The sequence below is a fragment of the Bactrocera dorsalis genome, chromosome 4 (assembly GCF_023373825.1).
Source record: "Bactrocera dorsalis isolate Fly_Bdor chromosome 4, ASM2337382v1, whole genome shotgun sequence".
NCBI lineage: Eukaryota > Metazoa > Arthropoda > Insecta > Diptera > Tephritidae > Bactrocera > Bactrocera dorsalis.
The window spans coordinates 71,044,212-71,063,254 of record NC_064306.1 but is presented as its reverse complement, the minus strand read 5'-3'; the positions used below and the strand labels follow the sequence as shown (position 1 = coordinate 71,063,254).

The 19,043-nt window shown below is 38.8% G+C and overlaps 3 protein-coding genes across 7 annotated transcripts in view; 2 read left to right on the top strand and 1 right to left on the bottom strand.

The window, feature by feature from the left end:
- LOC105223013 (peptide transporter family 1) overlaps window positions 1–1,108 on the top strand; it is a 31,162-nt gene extending 30,054 nt beyond the window's left edge. For all 5 annotated transcript variants that reach the window (XM_011200600.2, XM_049455884.1, XM_011200599.4 and 2 more), the window contains 2 exons: window positions 13–249; window positions 330–1,108. In XM_011200600.2, coding sequence (XP_011198902.2) covers window positions 13–249; window positions 330–551 — 459 coding nt within the window. In that variant the 3' untranslated portion in view covers window positions 552–1,108. The remainder of the gene's footprint in view (window positions 1–12; window positions 250–329) is intronic.
- Window positions 1,109–4,425: 3,317 nt separating this feature from the next.
- LOC105223015 (NPC intracellular cholesterol transporter 1 homolog 1b) lies at window positions 4,426–11,081 on the top strand. The gene is made up of 10 exons (XM_011200605.4): window positions 4,426–4,620; window positions 6,655–6,903; window positions 6,966–7,921; window positions 7,983–8,284; window positions 8,340–9,022; window positions 9,084–9,336; window positions 9,411–9,710; window positions 9,776–9,885; window positions 9,948–10,102; window positions 10,196–11,081. The coding sequence occupies exons 1-10, from the start codon at window positions 4,614–4,616 to the stop codon at window positions 10,934–10,936; spliced, it is 3,756 nt and encodes a 1,251-aa protein (XP_011198907.2). The 5' UTR covers window positions 4,426–4,613; the 3' UTR covers window positions 10,937–11,081.
- Window positions 11,082–14,214: 3,133 nt separating this feature from the next.
- On the bottom strand, window positions 14,215–18,479 carry LOC105223016 (probable cytochrome P450 318a1). Its single transcript, XM_011200606.4, has 8 exons — window positions 17,996–18,479; window positions 16,315–16,506; window positions 15,996–16,190; window positions 15,848–15,917; window positions 15,645–15,777; window positions 15,258–15,497; window positions 14,715–15,174; window positions 14,215–14,646 (listed from the first exon to the last, which is right to left on the bottom strand). Exons 1-8 carry the CDS (start codon window positions 18,153–18,155, stop codon window positions 14,468–14,470), a joined length of 1,629 nt encoding a protein of 542 aa, XP_011198908.2. The 5' UTR covers window positions 18,156–18,479; the 3' UTR covers window positions 14,215–14,467.
- Window positions 18,480–19,043: the final 564 nt, after the last annotated feature.

Sequence of the window (19,043 nt, the reverse complement as noted above, 5' to 3'; positions counted from 1 at the left end):
TCTTACGTCTAGACCTCCAAGACACATGTCATAACACCACCTAACAGCATCCACATGATGTGGCAATTGCCGCAGATTATTGTCATCACAGCTGCTGAGATCATGTTCTCTGTCACGGGTCTGGAGTTCTCTTACACCCAGGCGCCACCGAGCATGACGTCCGTGCTGCAGGCCTGCTGGCTGCTCTCCGTCTCCATCGGCAATATGCTGGTGGTGGTTATAGCCGAACTGAAATTCTTCGAGTCGCAGGTTCGTTTCCTAAGTCTTTTATTTGCACAACTTTGCTTTCGCAGAAAATATCTAAGCAAATTTTTATTTCCCTTCCTTAGGCCGCTGAGTTCGCACTATTTGCGGGTCTCATGATTGTCGACATGTTCATTTTCATTTTACTCACCATTCCATACAAATATGTGGAGCATGGCGAGGACCCTGAGGCCAACCAAGTCGTGGTTACGCCCAACAACCCCAAGCAAAGAGAAGCTGAGCGCGAAACTTACACCGGCAATCAAGGAAATGGTCATACGAATGAGGCTTATGAGGGAGAGCGCTAAACCAAGAGACTGCTGTGTTAACACCATAATTCTACGATATTTTAATTTCATTTTCATTAACATTTATTCGGCAATTTAAAGCTACGATATGAAAATATCCGAAACTTATTGCCAAAGCAGGCAGCAGTAGAAACGCTGTGAGTGTGATGTACTTAAATAGGTTGTGGTTCATTTAGTTCTATCAAGATGGAACTTTTTACATTTAAATTTGTATTATTTTCGTGCATTTTTCTACCGTTAGCGTTGCCATGTCGTTCGTGTGCTAATAACGAATCTCTTGTTATCTTTTATAGTATTTTACTTTACAATGTATTTTATAAAACTCGAATTTTTAAGCAATCATTTTAAAATAAGTTTTTCTCTTAGATTATTGTCGCGTCGCTGTGTGCCGCATCTTCGTTTATGTAGATATGTATATAATTAGTTTTTTAGTTTTAAGTGTTTCACAAATAATTGTTTCGGGCTGCATGTTATAGTTCGGGCAGCAAAAATCTGTTTTATTTTAATAACTTATTTGTAGAGAAAATATATAAAAACGCAATTTAGTTTATCTTAAAGCAGTTGTTTTTTTAGCCATCAATTTCGGATGGTACCAGGGGGTTGGTAGGGGTGTGGAAAGAAATTCATAGTTGTTGCATGTAAAATTAAATATTAACGGTTTGATAAATTGTAAAGTGATGATTCGTACAGAATTTTGGTGAAACTGCTAAAAAGTTATAAGTTGCAGACAGGGCCGGCCAGACATGTTTTTCCTAGTTAATAATATAGCGTAGTTGAAAAAGTCTTTTCGTATTTTTAATTAAAGTTCAACTTTTTTTTATATTTTTAATGAACCTTTGTACCTTATGTACCTTTTTGGTCGGGCACTTTTCGCCATTTTTCCGCTAGAGGCATTATTCCATCAGTGTAAGACTTTTCTGGTTTCACGGCGAAAACCTTCACGGACTTCTCTTGAAGCCAACTTTACTACATTAACGGAGTTCTGCATTGACCAAAACAAACGGCAATCCGAGGGTGCAATGTCAGAGCTATATGGTAGATGCATTGTCCTGATGGAAGACAAAGGAGCCCTTTCTGTTGATCAGTTCTGACCTGTTTTTTCGATTGCTTCAATCTCATCAGTTGTTGACAGTAAAATGTAGAATCAATCGTTAGACCAGGCTAGAGATCAATCTTTTCCTTAATTTCATCGGCTTTTTCAACGATAGTCGACTAGGGCGAGGTGATCTTTCACATCGCAATTTTCAGAACAGAAGCGGGCGAACCATTGTTTTGCAACACGCACTGATACACTGATATAGCATCGTCTCCGTAAACTTCATATATTTCATTGGTGGCTTGCGTGGAATTCTTCCCTTTTTTATACAAAAATTTCAAAATGTAGCAAATTTCTTCGTTATTTCAACTCATTTTTGAACAGCTGTAACTTTTTTTTCAACTTCCCCGAATTTTATTTTATTTTTTGGTTAAATGAAGCTTAAAATCTCACCTTTCCAACACTATATGGTATGACACAATGTGAATGGTAGCACTGGAGATATACAACTGCAACGACATCTATTGACAAAATACGAAAAGATTTTTTCGACTACCCAATAGTAATGAGACCTGTAATCGCTAAAACCGGAAATTTTATGCCAAATTAAAATTTGGTCCGAAGAGAATTTACAAAGGTCCTTAAAATATTATATAGATATAAATATGTATTTGTTTCTTCTTTTTGAGTGGCGTAGATACCACTTACGCGGCTGTAGCCGATTTTGCAGCAACGCGGCCGTCGTTCTTCCTTTTCAATGTTTAGAGCCAATTGGAAATTCCAAGTGTAGCAATATCCTTATCCACATGGCCTTTCCAACTGAGTGGAGGTCTTTCTCTTGCGCTGCTTCCCCCGGCGGGTACTGCGTCGAATACTCTCAGAGCTGGATTGTATTTGTTAACCATATATAAATTATTGTTTTACTGATAATCCGAACTTTAGTTGCATGAGGTGTACATAAACGTTTGAGCAGATATATGTATGCATATATACATAAGTATATATTGGTTTGATGGATTTGAGAATGTGTTGCATAGTTCTAGGCGCGTTCAAAAAAGCTCTGTGTTTCTGTTGTTCCATAAACTCAAACCCCGTTAGGTACAGTTATGTGCCGAAAGAGAGAAATTTAGTTTGAAATATGTATTTGGCTCTTGCCTATTTTAGATTAAAACATTTGAAATTATGTTATAGGAAAATTATACTTTTATTAATTATTTAAACAGCATAATATTTTTTTTTTAATTTACTCTTTTGAAACCACATTTAAATCCAACTAAACTACTGTCTCACTGTTGAGATATCGAGTATCTCTCATAAGTACATTGATCGAGAATAAAAATTGGCATGAATCGTATTTGTAGATAGGAGGTCCAGGGTACTACTCCAAATACCTTCAAAGCTTTCACACTGATTCTAAATTCGTTGTTAACACTTAAAGGTTAATAAACCCTTTTTAAGTTCTGGCCCTCTTAAGGCCCAAGCTTCTAGCGTCTTAAGGCCATGAGCTCTTCCACAAGAAAGAGGAAATGTAGACTTACTTTCTGAAAAAAAAAACATAAAAGCGTGACTAGTTAACCTAATATTTGTCATAAGCTTGCGATGGACGAATGTCTATAGGATTTGTGACTTCGCAAGTCGAATCGCGGCAAAAACTACATGCATGGCAAAATAAGAATGTAAGAGATGTAAGTGTGAAATTTTTGTCGGCAACATTTGAAAACCGCAGCTTGCTTTGAAGTTTGCATAATCCACATTCTAAAATTATAGAATATTCAACACAAAATTTTCGACAGGCACCTACGGCTCTGAAGGAACTCTCTATGCATTTGGACTCGAATTTATGTCACATGCACCGTTTCCTCCCCAACGACTTTTCTTAGTTCTCAGACCTCAAAAGAATGACCATTGGAAAAAATAGCCGGCATTGAGACCTATTTTGAAAATCGTGCTACAATAGCGTTAACGAAAAGTTGGAGGATGACTAGAATCTCTATCGCCCGCAAAAGACACCTTAGTTGATAATATACAAGTACTAGAGCAATATGACACGATCTTGGTGAAAGCAACACAGTTTTTACAACAAATTTCTCTAATATATTATCAATTTAGGTGTCTTTGCGGGCGATACAGATTATAGTCTACCGGTTTTAGTTAATTACTTCAGCAAAGTTTGTGTCTCTCATTGCTAACTTATTTATGAACTTCTTCCACTATAAGAGTGCCGTTAGTGAAGCAATAAATGCCCATGTAATCAGCTCACCTTTAACACATACATCTATACTTTTTTTGGTAATTGTATTGTTCATTAAAGGTTTTTCACTAAACACCTGGTTTTTTCCTGATAAGCAGCTGGTTCTTAGATGGCATGTTCGTTTATTTGTATGTTTGTACAACAGCATACGAACTTTTTATAAACAAATATATTTACATATATGTAGCCATAAAATGAGTTGCAAGGCTTTAAAACACCTGCAAACTGTAACAATTAATTATTGGGATTCCTTCAATTTAAATGACCATATGAACATAAGAAAAGTAGGATTTAAGCTGGAATGCATATTTTAGGAAAATGTAATATCGCATTTTATTTATTTCATATAGCACACTTCTCTTGTACGAAATGAAAATCTGTTGCTAAAGCTCTTTTTACCGCCAATCGGCATTGGATTAGGTATTTATGTATGCTAATGTTATCACATATCGATTGATTAGTCACAATCCAAAACTCAGTTGCAGGTGTTAAGACGGCAATTAGTAAAATCTTATCGTGCACTAGAGGCAATGAAAATTGAATGTGCCTGATAATACCACAAAAGAAATGTAATGTGTATGTTAATCGAATCAGTCTGCATCTGGATGGGTATTAAGCCAGTCGTGTTCTCTCGTTAAATTTGGGAATGTGTTACGGTTATAATTGAGCATAAATTTCGGTTACGCGGAGGATAAGCGCAGATTATTGCGGTATCCTGTTTTCTAAAATAAGCCAAACATAAAATTATTTAAATAATATTTTTAATAACAGCAAAATGAGAAGTATGTTGAACAGCGCTTAAGTGTTTTAGTATTAGTGAACGGCATATAATAAAGTAGTTGGTGAAAATTGAAGTTATTAGAAAAATCACATATATAAACGTGCATTCATATATCCGCTGTAAACTGAGTAATATTGTAATAAAATTTAGTTTTATTTTTATTTTGTGACATCAATATTTGTTTTGTCGCCTTCAAAATTTCATTGGAGAAAATAACGAATTTAAGGCTACTTTCTCAATGTCTGTTTAACAGCCTTTCCGTCCAGTTAGTAGAGTTGTCTACTTATTAGGTTGTACTTAATAAACATAAACAAACTGTGGGACCGGCCAATGTGCATGGTTAATGTGGTTGTCCGCTTAATAGAGCGTCCATTTACTAGAGCTATCTTCCTATCCTATCTTCTATGTTGGTTCGAACTGAACACAGTCTGAAAAATTTTGCTAAAATCGGTTCAGTAGTTTGGGAGTCCATCGCAGACAAACAAGGTCTTTATATATAAAGATGTCAACGATTTTTCCAGTCCTCGAAACACTTATAGGTTTAATTTATCTCCTTCGATGAATTTTGTTCTTCAGCTTCGATCGACTGAAAACGGGTAGCTCCGTGAATGCAATTTCAGTTTGGGTGAAAAAAAGAAAAAATCATACGGCCCCAAATCTGGTGATTTCAGTGGTTGATCGATGGTACGAGTATTCATTGCGTTTTTGGTTTCAAATTCGGCCACAATCGTGGCTCGATGCGATCATAGTATAAAATATATAAATTTTACTTCCACAATTTCGATCGTTTTCGACGTATGTATGTTCTCACGCAAACGCCTCAATTCGGCCAAATAGAATTTTGTCTGTGCCTCCTCAACAAATTCATAGTGCACCAAACCACGAATATAGAAAAAACAATGAGCATCATCTTGATTTTTGAGCCGCTTTGTCCTGATTTTTTTAGGCTCATGTCCAAAAAGACTTGACTACGGTGCTCTTTAAAAAAAAAAATCAGCTTTATTGTGGCGAGTCAAGCAAGAACGCGTTTCATACACAAAATATACACCAAAATCATTCGAACGGACTCGGAAGAGATGTCGAGCTATCTTGCCATCTCTCTAACACTTGCCTGATGATTTGCCAGCACCATATCTTTCACTTTTTTAATATTTTCATCAGTTGAAGAGGTCGAAGATCGTCCAGAACGAGGCATGTCTTTAACGATCTCTCGACCGTCTTTGAAGGCTTTGTACCACTCGTTGACTTGTGGTTTTGATAAAACTGAATCAGGATATAACTAAATCTGAAAACCGCTCAACGGTTAATTTGAATGGTAGCTATATGCTACTATAGTCTGATCTGAACAATATGTTCGGAATTTATATCGTTCCTTTGGCATCGTTAAATAAAAAGTTTTCCGACAAGGATTTGATTTCAATCGATCAGTTGTGAAACAGCTATAACCTACAAGTACAGTGGTTCAATAATGGCGGAGTATCAAATGAACATTGGAAGAAAATGACGTGTGCAGATTTTCAGATGGATATATCGAAAACCAAAAGATCTGTTGCGTATAGACAAACAGACACGGTTAAATCGACTCAGCTCGTCACGCTGTTCATTTAAATATACATTTTATAGGGTGTAACAAACTTCGTGGCATGCTTAATATAACCCATTCAGGTTACAAAAATAAAATTTATCGAACATTTCTAACAACTCTGCATTGGAATGTTCACATAAAACCCGAAATTACTTGATTTTTACACACCACGTAGTAACCTAAAAGGAATACCAGAATTTCCGGAATTCAAATTACTATCGAAGACTTAACCACTATTAATACCCCAATATATGAGCTATGCGTCACTATGTGTGTACTATAATTTTTATTAACATAATAAATTGGATAGGAGCAAACGATAAGACCAAATTAAGGTAGCTAACTTCAAAAACGCGATGCTTATCGTTATCAAAAACCACAAGCGGATATGCTATATTTTTTTTTGTGTCTGTATATGGCATTTATGGAAGCATTTTTGGAACTTTACAGGCAATACTGTGATATTTACGACACTTTGTCTGCTAATTGCTGCAACTAGCCAATTGAGAATTAGCTTGGCACAGGAAGAGCAAGAACCTCGTTGCATTTGGTATGGTCAGAGCCATACGGTTGGTGCCCATTGGTTGAATAAAGCAGCGGATATTGAACCACAACCACTGAATGATGAGAGCGCTGAAGCCGCCTTTAAACAACGATGTCCGCATTGGTATGCTGAGTACAAAGCGGCCGACCCGGAAGGTAAAATTTAGTTTACACATAACGATTCCACAAGTTTAGTTATCGCAACTTTATTCGTTTAGGACCACTCAAGCTGTGCTGTGATGCTGCCCAAATTCAAACGATGACAACAAGTATGCTTCAAGCCGACGGCATTTTTGCTCGCTGCCCGATTTGCACTTACAACATGGCGCTCTCCATTTGTGGCATGACCTGCGGCCAGAATCAGAGTCTCTTTATGGTGGCACACACTGACTGGTACGAGGAACAGGAATATGTCGCAGAGGTCGATTTCAGAATTGACGACGATTCAGTGAAAGCCGTCTACGACAGCTGCGCCGGTATTCAGCACACACAGACCGGTCGTCCGTCCATGGATTTGGCCTGCGGCGCTTATAATGCGAAAACCTGCGATCACCGTAAATGGTTCAATTTCATGGGTGACCCCACTTTGAGTGATTACGTACCCTTTCCTATTAACTACGAGTTTTTGAATGAGTCCAGCGAAGAGGTGCGATTAATTATGCCTGTGAAAAATTGTTCTGAAGCGTTAGAGGGCTCATATGCTTGCTCGTGTGTCGATTGTAGCGCTTCGTGTCCATACATGGATCCGCCAACTGGTGAAGAGGAAGGCTTTATGATTGCTGGACTTTATGGTATAACATTCATAGTATCACTGGTTTTTGGTGCGATTGTGATGGTTTTCATACTTTGCGGTTCACTAAATATCTTCAAACCGAAAATAAGTATTTCTTCATGTTGTGCGGGTTTCGACGGGGTAAATACCTTACTTTCAAAACTATTCCTCATTTGGGGTCAATTTTGTGCTAAACATCCCGTCCTGATTTTGGCCATTTGCTCTTGGATAATTGGTGGTCTCGCTTATGGTATAATCTACTTGAGTGTCACTACAGATCCCATCGAGCTTTGGGCTGGAAAAGAGAGTCAAACCCGTCTGGAAAAGGATTATTTTGATGAACACTTCGGGCCCTTTTACCGAACCAATCAGATATTTATCAAACCATTGAACCAAACTACGGTGAGTTGTGGATACGAGTAAAAAGATAACAAAACCGGTAATGAAAAACTTTTTATTACAGTTCACCCACAACACCTCGGCGGGAATAGAAACATTTGGTCCTGCGTTCGAAAAGAATTTCCTCAAAGAGGTATTTCTTCTACAAGAACAAATCCAAAATTTGACCACGGAGAATGGTGTGACTTTGGCAGATGTCTGCTATGCCCCTATGGTGTATACTGGAGAGAAGGTAACCATTGATAACTGCTTAGTGCAATCTATCTATGGATATTTTCAAAATGATATGGACGAATTTGAAAGAGAATACGTGGATAGTAACGGCTACACAAACACTTACCTCAACCAATTGGAAGATTGTTTGCGGTGAGTTTTATGAAATACTTCAGTAGTTTTTGTTATTATTCAAATTTTTCAACAGCGTGCCCATGTTGGAGTCATGTTTCGGTCCCTATGGTGGTCCAATTGAACCTGCTATCGCGGTGGGTGGTATGCCCAAAGTATCGGCGGACGAGAACCCTGACTTCCAACTTGCCACTGGTTTGTTGCTCACTTTTCTAGGCAAAAACAAACTTTCTTCAACTCAACTCGAACCCAACATGGAGTGGGAACTAGCTTTTATCAATTTTCTCAAGAACTATACAAGTGATCAAATGGAAATTGCGTTCTCCGCCGAGAGATCCATACAAGATGCAATTGTTGAGCTTTCCGAGGGTGAAGTTTCTACTGTCGTTATCAGCTATGTCGTCATGTTTGTCTACGTCACGATAGCATTGGGAAAAATTCGCAGCTTCCAACACTTCTTCCGCGATTCGAAAATAGTTCTTGCCATATCCGGTATTATCGTTGTAATTGCTTCAGTTGTTTGCAGTTTGGGCTTCTGGAGTTATCTGGACGTAACCACCACCATGTTGGCAATTGAGGTCATACCTTTCCTTGTGTTGGCCGTTGGTGTAGATAATATTTTCATTATGGTGCACGCCTATCATCGTTTGGACAGAAGAGAGTATAAGGATGTAGCAGAGGCGATAGGCGTTGCAATGGGTCAAGTTGGTCCATCGATTTTACAAACTGCCGGCTCGGAGTTTGCCTGCTTTGCCATAGGTAAGTGCAAAACATTCTGGCAGAAATGAAACCGACCAACTATTTATAAATGTATTTACAGGCGCTATTTCTAACATGCCCGCTGTAAAGACCTTTGCCATGTATGCGGCAGCGGCCATTCTACTAAATTTCTTCTTCCAAATCACCGCTTTTGTCGCATTCATGGCCTTGGATGAACGTCGTTCCGAATCGGGGCGCTACGACCTCTTCTGTTGTGTGAAGGCTTCAAACAAAAAAGAACTTAGTGATGAACAGAATGTGGGCATTTTGGAGAAGGTCTTCAAAAGTTTCTACGCACCTTTCCTGCTTTCCAAGTGAGTCAATCTGCTAATAATATTTTAAATGAAAAGAGAATTTAAATATTTATGATTTATTCCGTTTTTCGTAGACCGGTTAAAATTACTGTTTTAGTTGTCTTTACCGTAATCACCTGCTTGTCGCTGATGGCGGCTCCTTCGATCGAAATTGGCTTGGATCAAGAAATGTCAATGCCAACCGATTCACATGTCGTTAAATATTTCCAGTACATGAATGAACTTTTGTCGATGGGTGCGCCTGTGTATTGGGTGCTGAAGCCGGGTCTGAATTATACGTTGCGAGATCACCAGAATGTTATATGTGGCGGTGTGCAGTGCAATAATGACTCCGTATCAGTGCAACTTTATCAGCAGTCACTTTACCCTGACATGTAAGAACTCGCACATTTACCTTATCCACTTTTATTCATGTTATTTATATCCGAACATTTTACAGCACTTACCTTGCTCGTTCAGCTTCCTCTTGGATAGATGATTATATTGATTGGCTTGGTATAGACGATTGTTGCAAAGTCAACGCTACGGATGGTACCTTCTGTCCGAGCAGTAAGTATTCATGACTACAATAACTAGTGTTACTAGCTTCTATCGCGGTCCTACTTTTGCAGACTCGAAAGAAGACGATTGCGTCGCTTGTACCCGTGAGTTTTCTGAGGATGGATTACGTCCTACGCCAGAAACGTTCCAAGAATACATACCTTTCTTCGTATCAGATTTGCCAGACAGCGAATGTGCAAAGGCCGGGCGCGCTTCATATGCGGATGTGAGTATACTAATATTCCAAAACTGACTTACTCTTTCTTTCTCTCCACTATGATATTGACCCCATAAACGCTTTACATTTCATTTACGACAGGCTATCATTTACACACTCGACGAACAAGGCTCTTCGACTATTTTGGATACTTACTTAATGCAGTACTCCACCACGTCCACCACGTCCATACAATTTTACTCGGCACTTCGTGAGGCGCGACGCATCGCAAACAGCATAAACGAAATGTTTGCTGAGAAAGAACTTGACGTCACCGTGTTCCCCTATTGTATTTTCTTCATCTTCTATGAACAGTATCTGACCATCTGGGATGATGCATTATTCTCTCTCGGCATAACACTGGCCACCATATTCCTGGTAACACTTATTATCACCGGTTTGGATCTGCCATCAGCACTGATGGTCACTGCAATGGTGCTAATAATCCTAATCAATATGCTCGGCATGATGTGGGCGTGGAATATTACGCTCAACGCAATTTCGTTGGTGAATTTAGTCGTGTGCATTGGCATCGGTGTGGAGTTCGTGGCTCATATCATTCGTTCGTATAAAAATGGCATCGGTAGCGCACAAGAACGCGCAAAGCAAGCGCTTATAGTAACAGGCAGCAGCGTGCTCTCCGGTATTACGCTGACGAAGTTTGCCGGCATCATCGTTTTGGGTTTCTCCAAGTCACAAGTGTTCCAAGTATTCTACTTCCGCATGTACCTCGGCATTGTACTGATTGGAGCAGCGCATGGTCTTATTTTACTGCCCGTTCTACTTAGCATATTCGGTCCTTCGAGTAAGAAGGCCAAAAGCCAAAGTGTTAATGAATGTTAGCTTAATCGTAAAATCATATTTGTAATCAAACGCGTTTTATATCATATTTAAGAAAACTTTGTGCGATACTAAGACTCAATTATTTTAAGCTGTACCTTATAAAAAAGAATAAGTTAAAAAATAAAATGACATCTAAAAGATCTAACTGTTTCGTTGAGTTCTCTGTTAATAATCGGAGCGTGAATCTTAGTAGACGAAATGGATCAGGATGTACAAACATATACAGGATTTGTCCGGAAAGTAATAGGGCTGATTTTCTTTCGCCGCGACTGGACTTCCGACTGTGCGCGCACCAACTGGATTCGGTAGAGGGCATTCCTAGCTAACGAACGAGCGGCTGGTCAGTTGTCTCCGAGCACCTGGAGAGTCAGGACAAACATTTTCGCGCGACGTGTTTCTGTGAGTGGTGCAAACCGAAAATGCAGCGTTCGTTAGAGCAGAGGTACGCGATTAAATTCTGTGTGAAACTCGGTAAATCTGCGACAGAGACGTTTGAATAACGTAATCACAGGTGACGAGTCATGGATCTTTGAGTTTGATCCCAAGACAAAGAGACAATCTTCCGAGTGGCACACGCCGTCATCTCCTCGCCCAAAAAAGGGAAGTATGACCAAATCCAAAATGAAAACGATGCTTATTGTCTTTTTTGACAGCAAAGGCATGGTCCACCATGAATTTCTTCCTCCTGGACAAACCATCAACGCCAAGTTTTACGTGGAAGTCCTCAAGAGACTCAAACGAAAGGTCAATCGGGTCCGACAAGACATCGCAGCCGATTGGAAAGTACACCACTACAACGCCCCTGCTCACACCGCCACCTAACCAAGGCCGGCATCCCAACGCTTCTGCAGCCGCCCTACAGCCCGGATGTGGCCTCTTCCCGGACTTTTTTTTGTTTCCTTGTCTGAAAAGGACGATGTAAGACAATCATTTTGAAACATCAGAGGGAATCCAAACAGCATACATCTCGGCTCTCAAGGCTATTCCGGAGAATGCCTTCTGTGAAATTATTAAAAACTTTTAACCCTCAAGTACTGCACTATGGGGAATTTGGCCGATTTCATGGTATTAATTAATAACTTTTAAACTAAGTAAGATTTTTCAAAACGGTTTTTTTATTATTGTTATAGACACCGATAGGAATGTTTTTAGAAAAATGGGCGTGGCTCCGCCCCTTCCCTGACGAAATATTATTTATTAACTCTTAAACTAAATAAGATTTTTTGAAACGGTTTTTTGTATTAGTCTTATGGAGATCGTTGGAAATAGTTTTTGGTAAAATGAGCGTGGTTCCGCCCTCCCATTTGGATAAATTAATCAAAAACTTTTTAAATAAATAAGATTTTTCAAAACGGTTTTTTTTAGTATTGATATGGACTCTGTTGGAAATAGTTTTTGTTTAAATGGGCGTGGTTCCGCCCTCCCAGGACGAGAAACAATTTTTTTTAATTCAAATAGAAAAGTTGATAAAGTGACAACCAAATAATACAATAATAAGTTTATAAAATATTTTCATTCTCAAGGTCTTCGTCAGACATAAAATAAAAATCGTCGATTTCATCTCCAATTTCCTCAATTTGATCCTGGCCTTCAAAATTGCACAACAAAAGGCTTAAAACTTCTGAAAGAAGTTCCATACTTTTATGCTTCCGAATTCGCTTCATAAGGTTTGTTGAAGAAATGACAGGATCAGAAGTATCTAAGGCTCTGTTGAAAACATCCATGAAATTATTAACACGACTATGCTTTCGTGCGTGATGCAGTCTATCTGCTTTATAAATTTTGTTGCGTGCTTCCGACGCTTCTATTCCGAGATATCCAACGGGAAGTATTGTATTTTCCATAATTTGCCTTGAATGGACAATTATTTTGTGAACAGTTGCCGTCATTGGCAACCATGGATAACAATCCACAATTTGTTCCCCAGTTTTAAAACAAAATTGTTCAAATTTCTCCAAATCAATAGGCAGTTGACAAGACAAGCAAATTAATATAACTCTTAAGTTCACAATTATTGCTTTATCAACTCCGGTAACTTCTGCAAATGTTTCAAAATTGGTAAATGCTCGCCGTGCCGTGTTTCCATTGTTTGTATTGCCAAATCCATTTTGTTTTGGCTTATCGACCCTTAAGCCTAGCCTCTCCCAAAACATACGCTGAATTTCCTTTTTCCGATCTGCAATCGTTTTTTTGTCCACAGATGTTGTCACTCGCCATTTCTGAACAGTTAACTTATAGCCGGCGTGTAATACAAATTCAAAACATCTTATCCAGCTATGAAGCGGACTTAACCCGTGTTTTAAATTATCTAAAAGTGGAACAAAGTCGAGGCACTTAAAATTTTTGTTGGCAAGGAAGTCCTTAGGTGTTGCATTACATATTGGGCATGCTTGAGAAGACGTTGTATTTGTCAGTGCATTGAGCACTTTTCCATCTATGACAGTCAAATGAAGTTGAAATTTTATGTAAATGCACTGGCTGTCTTTGAACATTATTTTGCATGGTAAAAGTTTCTTAATTTCTTCTTTGATGTTCGGGTCCTCTTTTAATATGGCTTCTTTTGTTTCTTTCAAAAACTCCAATTTGAGAGGGCGGCAAAATCTTATCGACTGTGGAGTACGGTTATTCCATAAAACAAGTCCAGAAGTGTGTTAATCGAAGAGGCATTACGGTTGAGGCAAATAGGCATGCATCTGAATCACATGATCCTTGGTCAGTATAGGCCTGGTTATAAATTACGCAGATTGTGCGCATTTGTGCACATTGAGACAAATTGCCTTTTATTCATAATTCATGGCTCTACGACATATACTGGACTTACATTGTTACAACGATATGTATTTTTTGTAAGTCTACGTAAAGTTAATTTTTTTTTCCAAAAAATTACCTTTTAGACCTGTTTTAAAATTGGCTAAATATTAGTAAGACAGGCACATATCAAAATATTAGTACACACAACATATAATACAAACCCGTATGATTATTTTCCATCATAAATTGAATTAATAACTTGTTTAACTTTTAAGTATCGCACTTTCAAAGTAGCTAACCAAAAACTGCCTGTTCTCAACCACGTGCTTTTGGGCTGCAACAGTTGACTTTAACAGTGCATAGCCTTAACAGTGCACTGTTAATTAACATTTTTGGTATGGAGTCATATGGAGCCATGTGTTTTTAATATGTTTACATAAAAAAAACCCAAATATATAAACTTTGATAAAATGACTAAATACCATGAAATCGGGCAAGTTCCCCACAGTGTACTGATAAACAAATAAGAAGTTCGAAGTAGCTATTATTACCGCGTATTTTATATATTGCCACTAAATCTTATTCTAAAAACATTATGTCAATAAAAGAGCCTATTTTAATTACTAGAAAGCCAAGCAACTCTAAGCTCACGGCCTTACCAACTTTAAATTGCGAAACGCGATATCGTGCAATCTTCTAAGTAACGAAATAAAGCCGTTATGAAATCCTTTTTACGAACACCAGATTATCAGTTCTATGAATTTATAAGTCGTTAGAAACTTAAACGCCAGTCCGCTCAATCTTTTTTATATGAAAGTTGATGATTTCGCTATTGCCAAATTTCAGCGAAATGCCATTGACGAAATGCAAGTCGCTCAGCTTCGTTGGGGTGCCAAACTCAAAGTGATGAATCAACTTCACTATAAATATTTTTGCCAAATACATTGAATAGCGATTTCCTGAAAAAATTAAAAAAAAAAAATTTTAACAAAAATTAGCCAGCACACACTTGAAACTTTGAGCTCACCGATGCAGTAACGTAGACCTTTGGCAAATGGCACGAACGCGTACGGATGTCGACCCGCTGCGCTCGAGTTCCCTGCGATGAAATGTTCGGGGTAGAATTCTTGTGCATGTGGCCCCCAATACTTTGGATCCCGTTGCATATTGAACGCATCAAACACGATTGCTGTATCTTTGGGTATTTTGGCGCGCCACTTCGAACCGCTGGGCGCAGAGACGTCTATAAAGAAATCTCGACTCACGGCGCGCATATTAAAAGGCACTGTGGTCAGTAGACGCAATGACTCGTAAACAATGGCATCAAGGTATTTCATTTGTAATAACTGTACAGGATCAACATTGGTGATGTGTTGCGCTTGGGGAAAGGTTGCGGCGATTTCCTCGCGTAATTTGCGTTGGTGATCCTCGTGCATAGCCAAAAGCAGCATGATGACCAGAACGCTTGTGGAAATCGTCTCAAATGACTAAAAATCATGGGATATGTATATGATTGTCAGACATTTAGGAGAGGTTTGAACTGAGTTTCAAACTCGCGACTCATACTCACCACCATCAGCATGGATAGTGCCTCGTCCATAACATCCTCCATACGCAGTTCCCCAGAATCAACCATATGAAATATTTGCTCAATAAAAATACGTTTTCGTGATGAATTCTCCGAAGATATATTGCGTATATTCCTTAGATCTTCGGCACCATCAGCATTTGCGCCTCCACTGTCGGTGGCAATGTGCCCAATATGGCATTCACCGCTCGCCCTCCACTCGGCGTGCTTCTTCTGCACGATCTGCAGAACAGTAAGAATAATGGATATCAAAAGATAGTACTATCGCAAATTTTGGTAGAAACTTTACAGCAACGTCAATGTGACATCAGGTTACATAATATTCAAAGTTTGTTTTCTTGTAATCAAGTCAAAACCACTTGTACTTACAACTCTTACGAAGTCCTCCAAGTGCTTCATGAGTTCCTGGCAACGTTTGTAATTTGGCGCATCCAGCCAACGAAACAGAAAGTCAACCTGCAACCAGGGCTTTGTACCTCTCAGTGCTGATATACCCATGAGTCTAATCAAAACCCACATATGCCACATATTAACTGAACTGAAGCAAATTAACTAAAAATTGTTCTACTTACTCACTATAGGTCTTTGCAATGCCTTGTGTGTCTGCAGCCGTGAAATTGGTCTCCGTGCCCATGGTGGTTTCTAATAGATGATAGAACACAATTGAAAGTATATTTTTTATTATATTCTCACTTTTTTTTTAGAGCTCAGTTCACTTACGACACGAAACCTCCAGCACTGCTCTGCTAAACATTTCGTCAAGTGTTTCAAATTCAATATTAGCGCCCAAAAGTTCCGTTTCAAATTTGTGCACCAGCTGATTTCCTACAGTGTTGAAGGTGTCGATAAAGCTTAGTAAGACCTTCGAACCGAAAGCAGGATCCAGCTGCCTGCGACGAGATTTCCAAGCGGCACCTAAATTGTAAAAAATACATGACGAAGGTAATAGGTATAAATTCGTCCCATGCAAAAGGTATCCAATGAAGATACATTATAAAAATCATTATTAAATATTAAAATTAATGTGTTCTCATATTACCCCTAGCATGTAGAAGTCCACGTTTCAAGCAAAAACCATCTTGGAAAAACGATTTGTCAATGCATTCGGGAGCATTGAAGAACTGTTCCATGGTTATGGGATCATCGACATAGATGACACTTTTATTGCCAAAGACGATGCCCAGTGGCCGTTGAAAGTGAGGACGTATGTGAGACACAACTTGGAGGAGTTCTAAAAAATATTAAATCGCATGTTAAAATACAAACAAAATGCTTCGAGTATTCCATTTCATGTTTCTGATGGACATTGTAATGCGAAATAAAGAAGTTGGAAAAATATATTTCCTAAGAAAGTGTTTATGTATTCATGAATATCCATTTTGTCCCCTTCAAACTTATCCCCGTCCGATAAAACATACTTTTGTAACGCTTTTTCCAGTTCTCGAAAGTCTATAGCCTCAAAAGCTTCTTTGGATCAGTTTCTATATTCTCAATCGTGTCCAAAAGGCGTCTCAACATTGACCTTTTGAGTTTGCTGAATAGCTAGAAGTCGCAGGAACCCAAGTCAGCCAACGCTAGTTGCGGAACGATATGACTCGAGTTTCGGGCAAAAAATTCGCGAAGAACCAATACAGTGTTACACCACGTTTGAGCGATTTTGACATCAATCGAGGCTTGACGCGTTTGAGACACAAAACAGTGTTCAAAATATTTTAGACAGAGTTAAATAATATTTCAACAACAAATCGACGAAGTCCTCGTCAGTAGAGATTGACGGTCGTCCAGAGCGAAATCCGTCTTTAACGCGTTGTACCACATATAAACGCTTTTTTTGTGTATTAATTTCATCATCAAAGATCTTACACAAGATTTCCAACGGGTCCACACAATAATATTCTTTCCGCAAAACAAAAAAATTAAGCAAGTTGATTCTTCTTATTCTCTTTACTGCAGCAGACAGCGCGCCCAAACCGCTTGAGACCCGCCACGTAGAAACCGCTCTCACTGAAAAAGAAACAACAGACTAGCACGCAAGTTATAATTCAACCTTGGCAATTATTATGCACAGTCCTACTAAACTAGAAAAAATATATCAACTTTCCTGATAATATAGCCCGAGATACTTTTTGTACAAACCTCGAAACAATTTCGACCAAAAAATTGAAATAAATCGCAAATCGTCGTGAATTTACGCGTATGAGTCCGAAAAGAACAGTCGACATGGGTAATTCAAGATGAGCTGAATCCAACAAAAGTTCTTCGCGCACGGAGCACTTCCAACCTAATAGTTGCCTGAATTTTGGGAAAGAGTGAACATATCGCAACCATACGCCTAGAACAGTGAAACAGTTCTGCCATTTATAAGTACGTATAATAATAAGTTCCAACCATTTATTTGCCAATTGTGTTTCAAGAAATCAGGAAAGCCAACCCCGAAGACGGATCACTCTTTCCCCACAACAACTGCATTTTTAAGCACTCAAACCATCGCTTTGATGAGTCAACCGCCGTATAGTCCTGACTGGGCACCGAATGACTTCTTTTTATTGCGGTACACAAAAAATTAACTCAGAGGTCAGATGCGTTCAGAACGTAGATCTTAACGGAGGAACATTTTGGAAAGCAATAAGCGATTTTCCATGATTATATTTTGTTTTCGTTCTCTAATCCCGAAATATAAATGCAATCCTATTACATTTATGTTTGTTTGTGAACTTAACTATTTGGCTCCAGATAAAAGATGAGGATGAACCACAAGTATGGCTGCTGCAGCAAGCCACGCCAACCGTTGAGGCGCCACACCAGCAACCAGGCATTGCGTTGCCACCAAACAATCGTACAGATCAGCAACGACAATGCCAATAGCGTCACTTGCAACATCACACACCGTTCGTTGGCTGAGTAAGGAATTACGGCCAAAGTTTGTTTTGATTTCGCCTAATTAGCTGCACTTTGTAGGCAAACAACGCCGTCGCCTGTAATCACCTCTTGACCGTTTACGGACACCTTAACAACGCATGTGCGCGCGTGCTTAAATTTTTATTGTTTCTATTGCTCAACCGTGTGTTTCGCAGAAACTGCTTTAAACTTTAATATTTGCGCTTGAAGACACGACAAATTGAGGAAGGCTTTGATCGCGAGTCAACCAAGGTGTTGCCGGATAGAAAATACCACACTAACTGAAAGGCCATATCGCTTCCTAACCGCTTTTATATGCGCCTGAATGTTGGCGCTGGGTATAAAATGGCAAAAATAGCGAATATGCCGCCCAGAAGGCATTCTAATATTTTAATTCAACATTTAGTGAGATAATATTTTGGAATTTCGGTTGAACGCTTTTGGTGTTTATACCCGATTGAGTTTGTTTTTGTTTTGACATTGTGTTACTAAATTTAGGAGAAAGTGAATTGTATTATTATGTTTATATAGGTAATCCAAATAGAAGTACTTTTTTCAATAGCCTTGTTTTGAAATATCACGGGTGAGTCGTGTCAAGCTGTCCTGAACAACGTTTACAAATCGTTTAACATTATTACTGCTCAACTTATGGTCATCATAATCGTCATACTGAACAGACTATTTGCAACACCATCACTCCTCTTGGGGTTCGTTCGGCATTCCATATTGGCTAATATTGGACCGAATAGATCACGTCCTCAGTGAGGAAAATAGAAAAGCCGTAACCGGCATTTAAAAAACTATACTACTCCGGTAGCATTTCATTTTGTTGTGCAGAGCGGCGGTAGCTGTAGCATAGCAATAATTCTA

Bases quoted from the DNA above. Each gene is read 5' to 3' on its own strand.
- LOC105223016 (XM_011200606.4), bottom strand. From the start codon at position 18,155: ATGTTGCAAGTGACGCTATTGGCATTGTCGTTGCTGATCTGTACGATT. The intron at 16,507-17,995 runs GTTAAGTTCACA...AATATTTTTTAG, and splicing joins CTTTTATCTGGAGCCAAATA to AACTCCTCCAAGTTGTGTCT. The intron at 15,778-15,847 runs GTAAGTAGAACA...GGTTTTGATTAG, and splicing joins ATTGCAAAGACCTATAGTGA to ACTCATGGGTATATCAGCAC.
- LOC105223015 (XM_011200605.4), top strand. The intron at 6,904-6,965 runs GTAAAATTTAGT...TTATTCGTTTAG, and splicing joins CAAAGCGGCCGACCCGGAAG to GACCACTCAAGCTGTGCTGT. The intron at 9,337-9,410 runs GTGAGTCAATCT...CGTTTTTCGTAG, and splicing joins GCACCTTTCCTGCTTTCCAA to ACCGGTTAAAATTACTGTTT.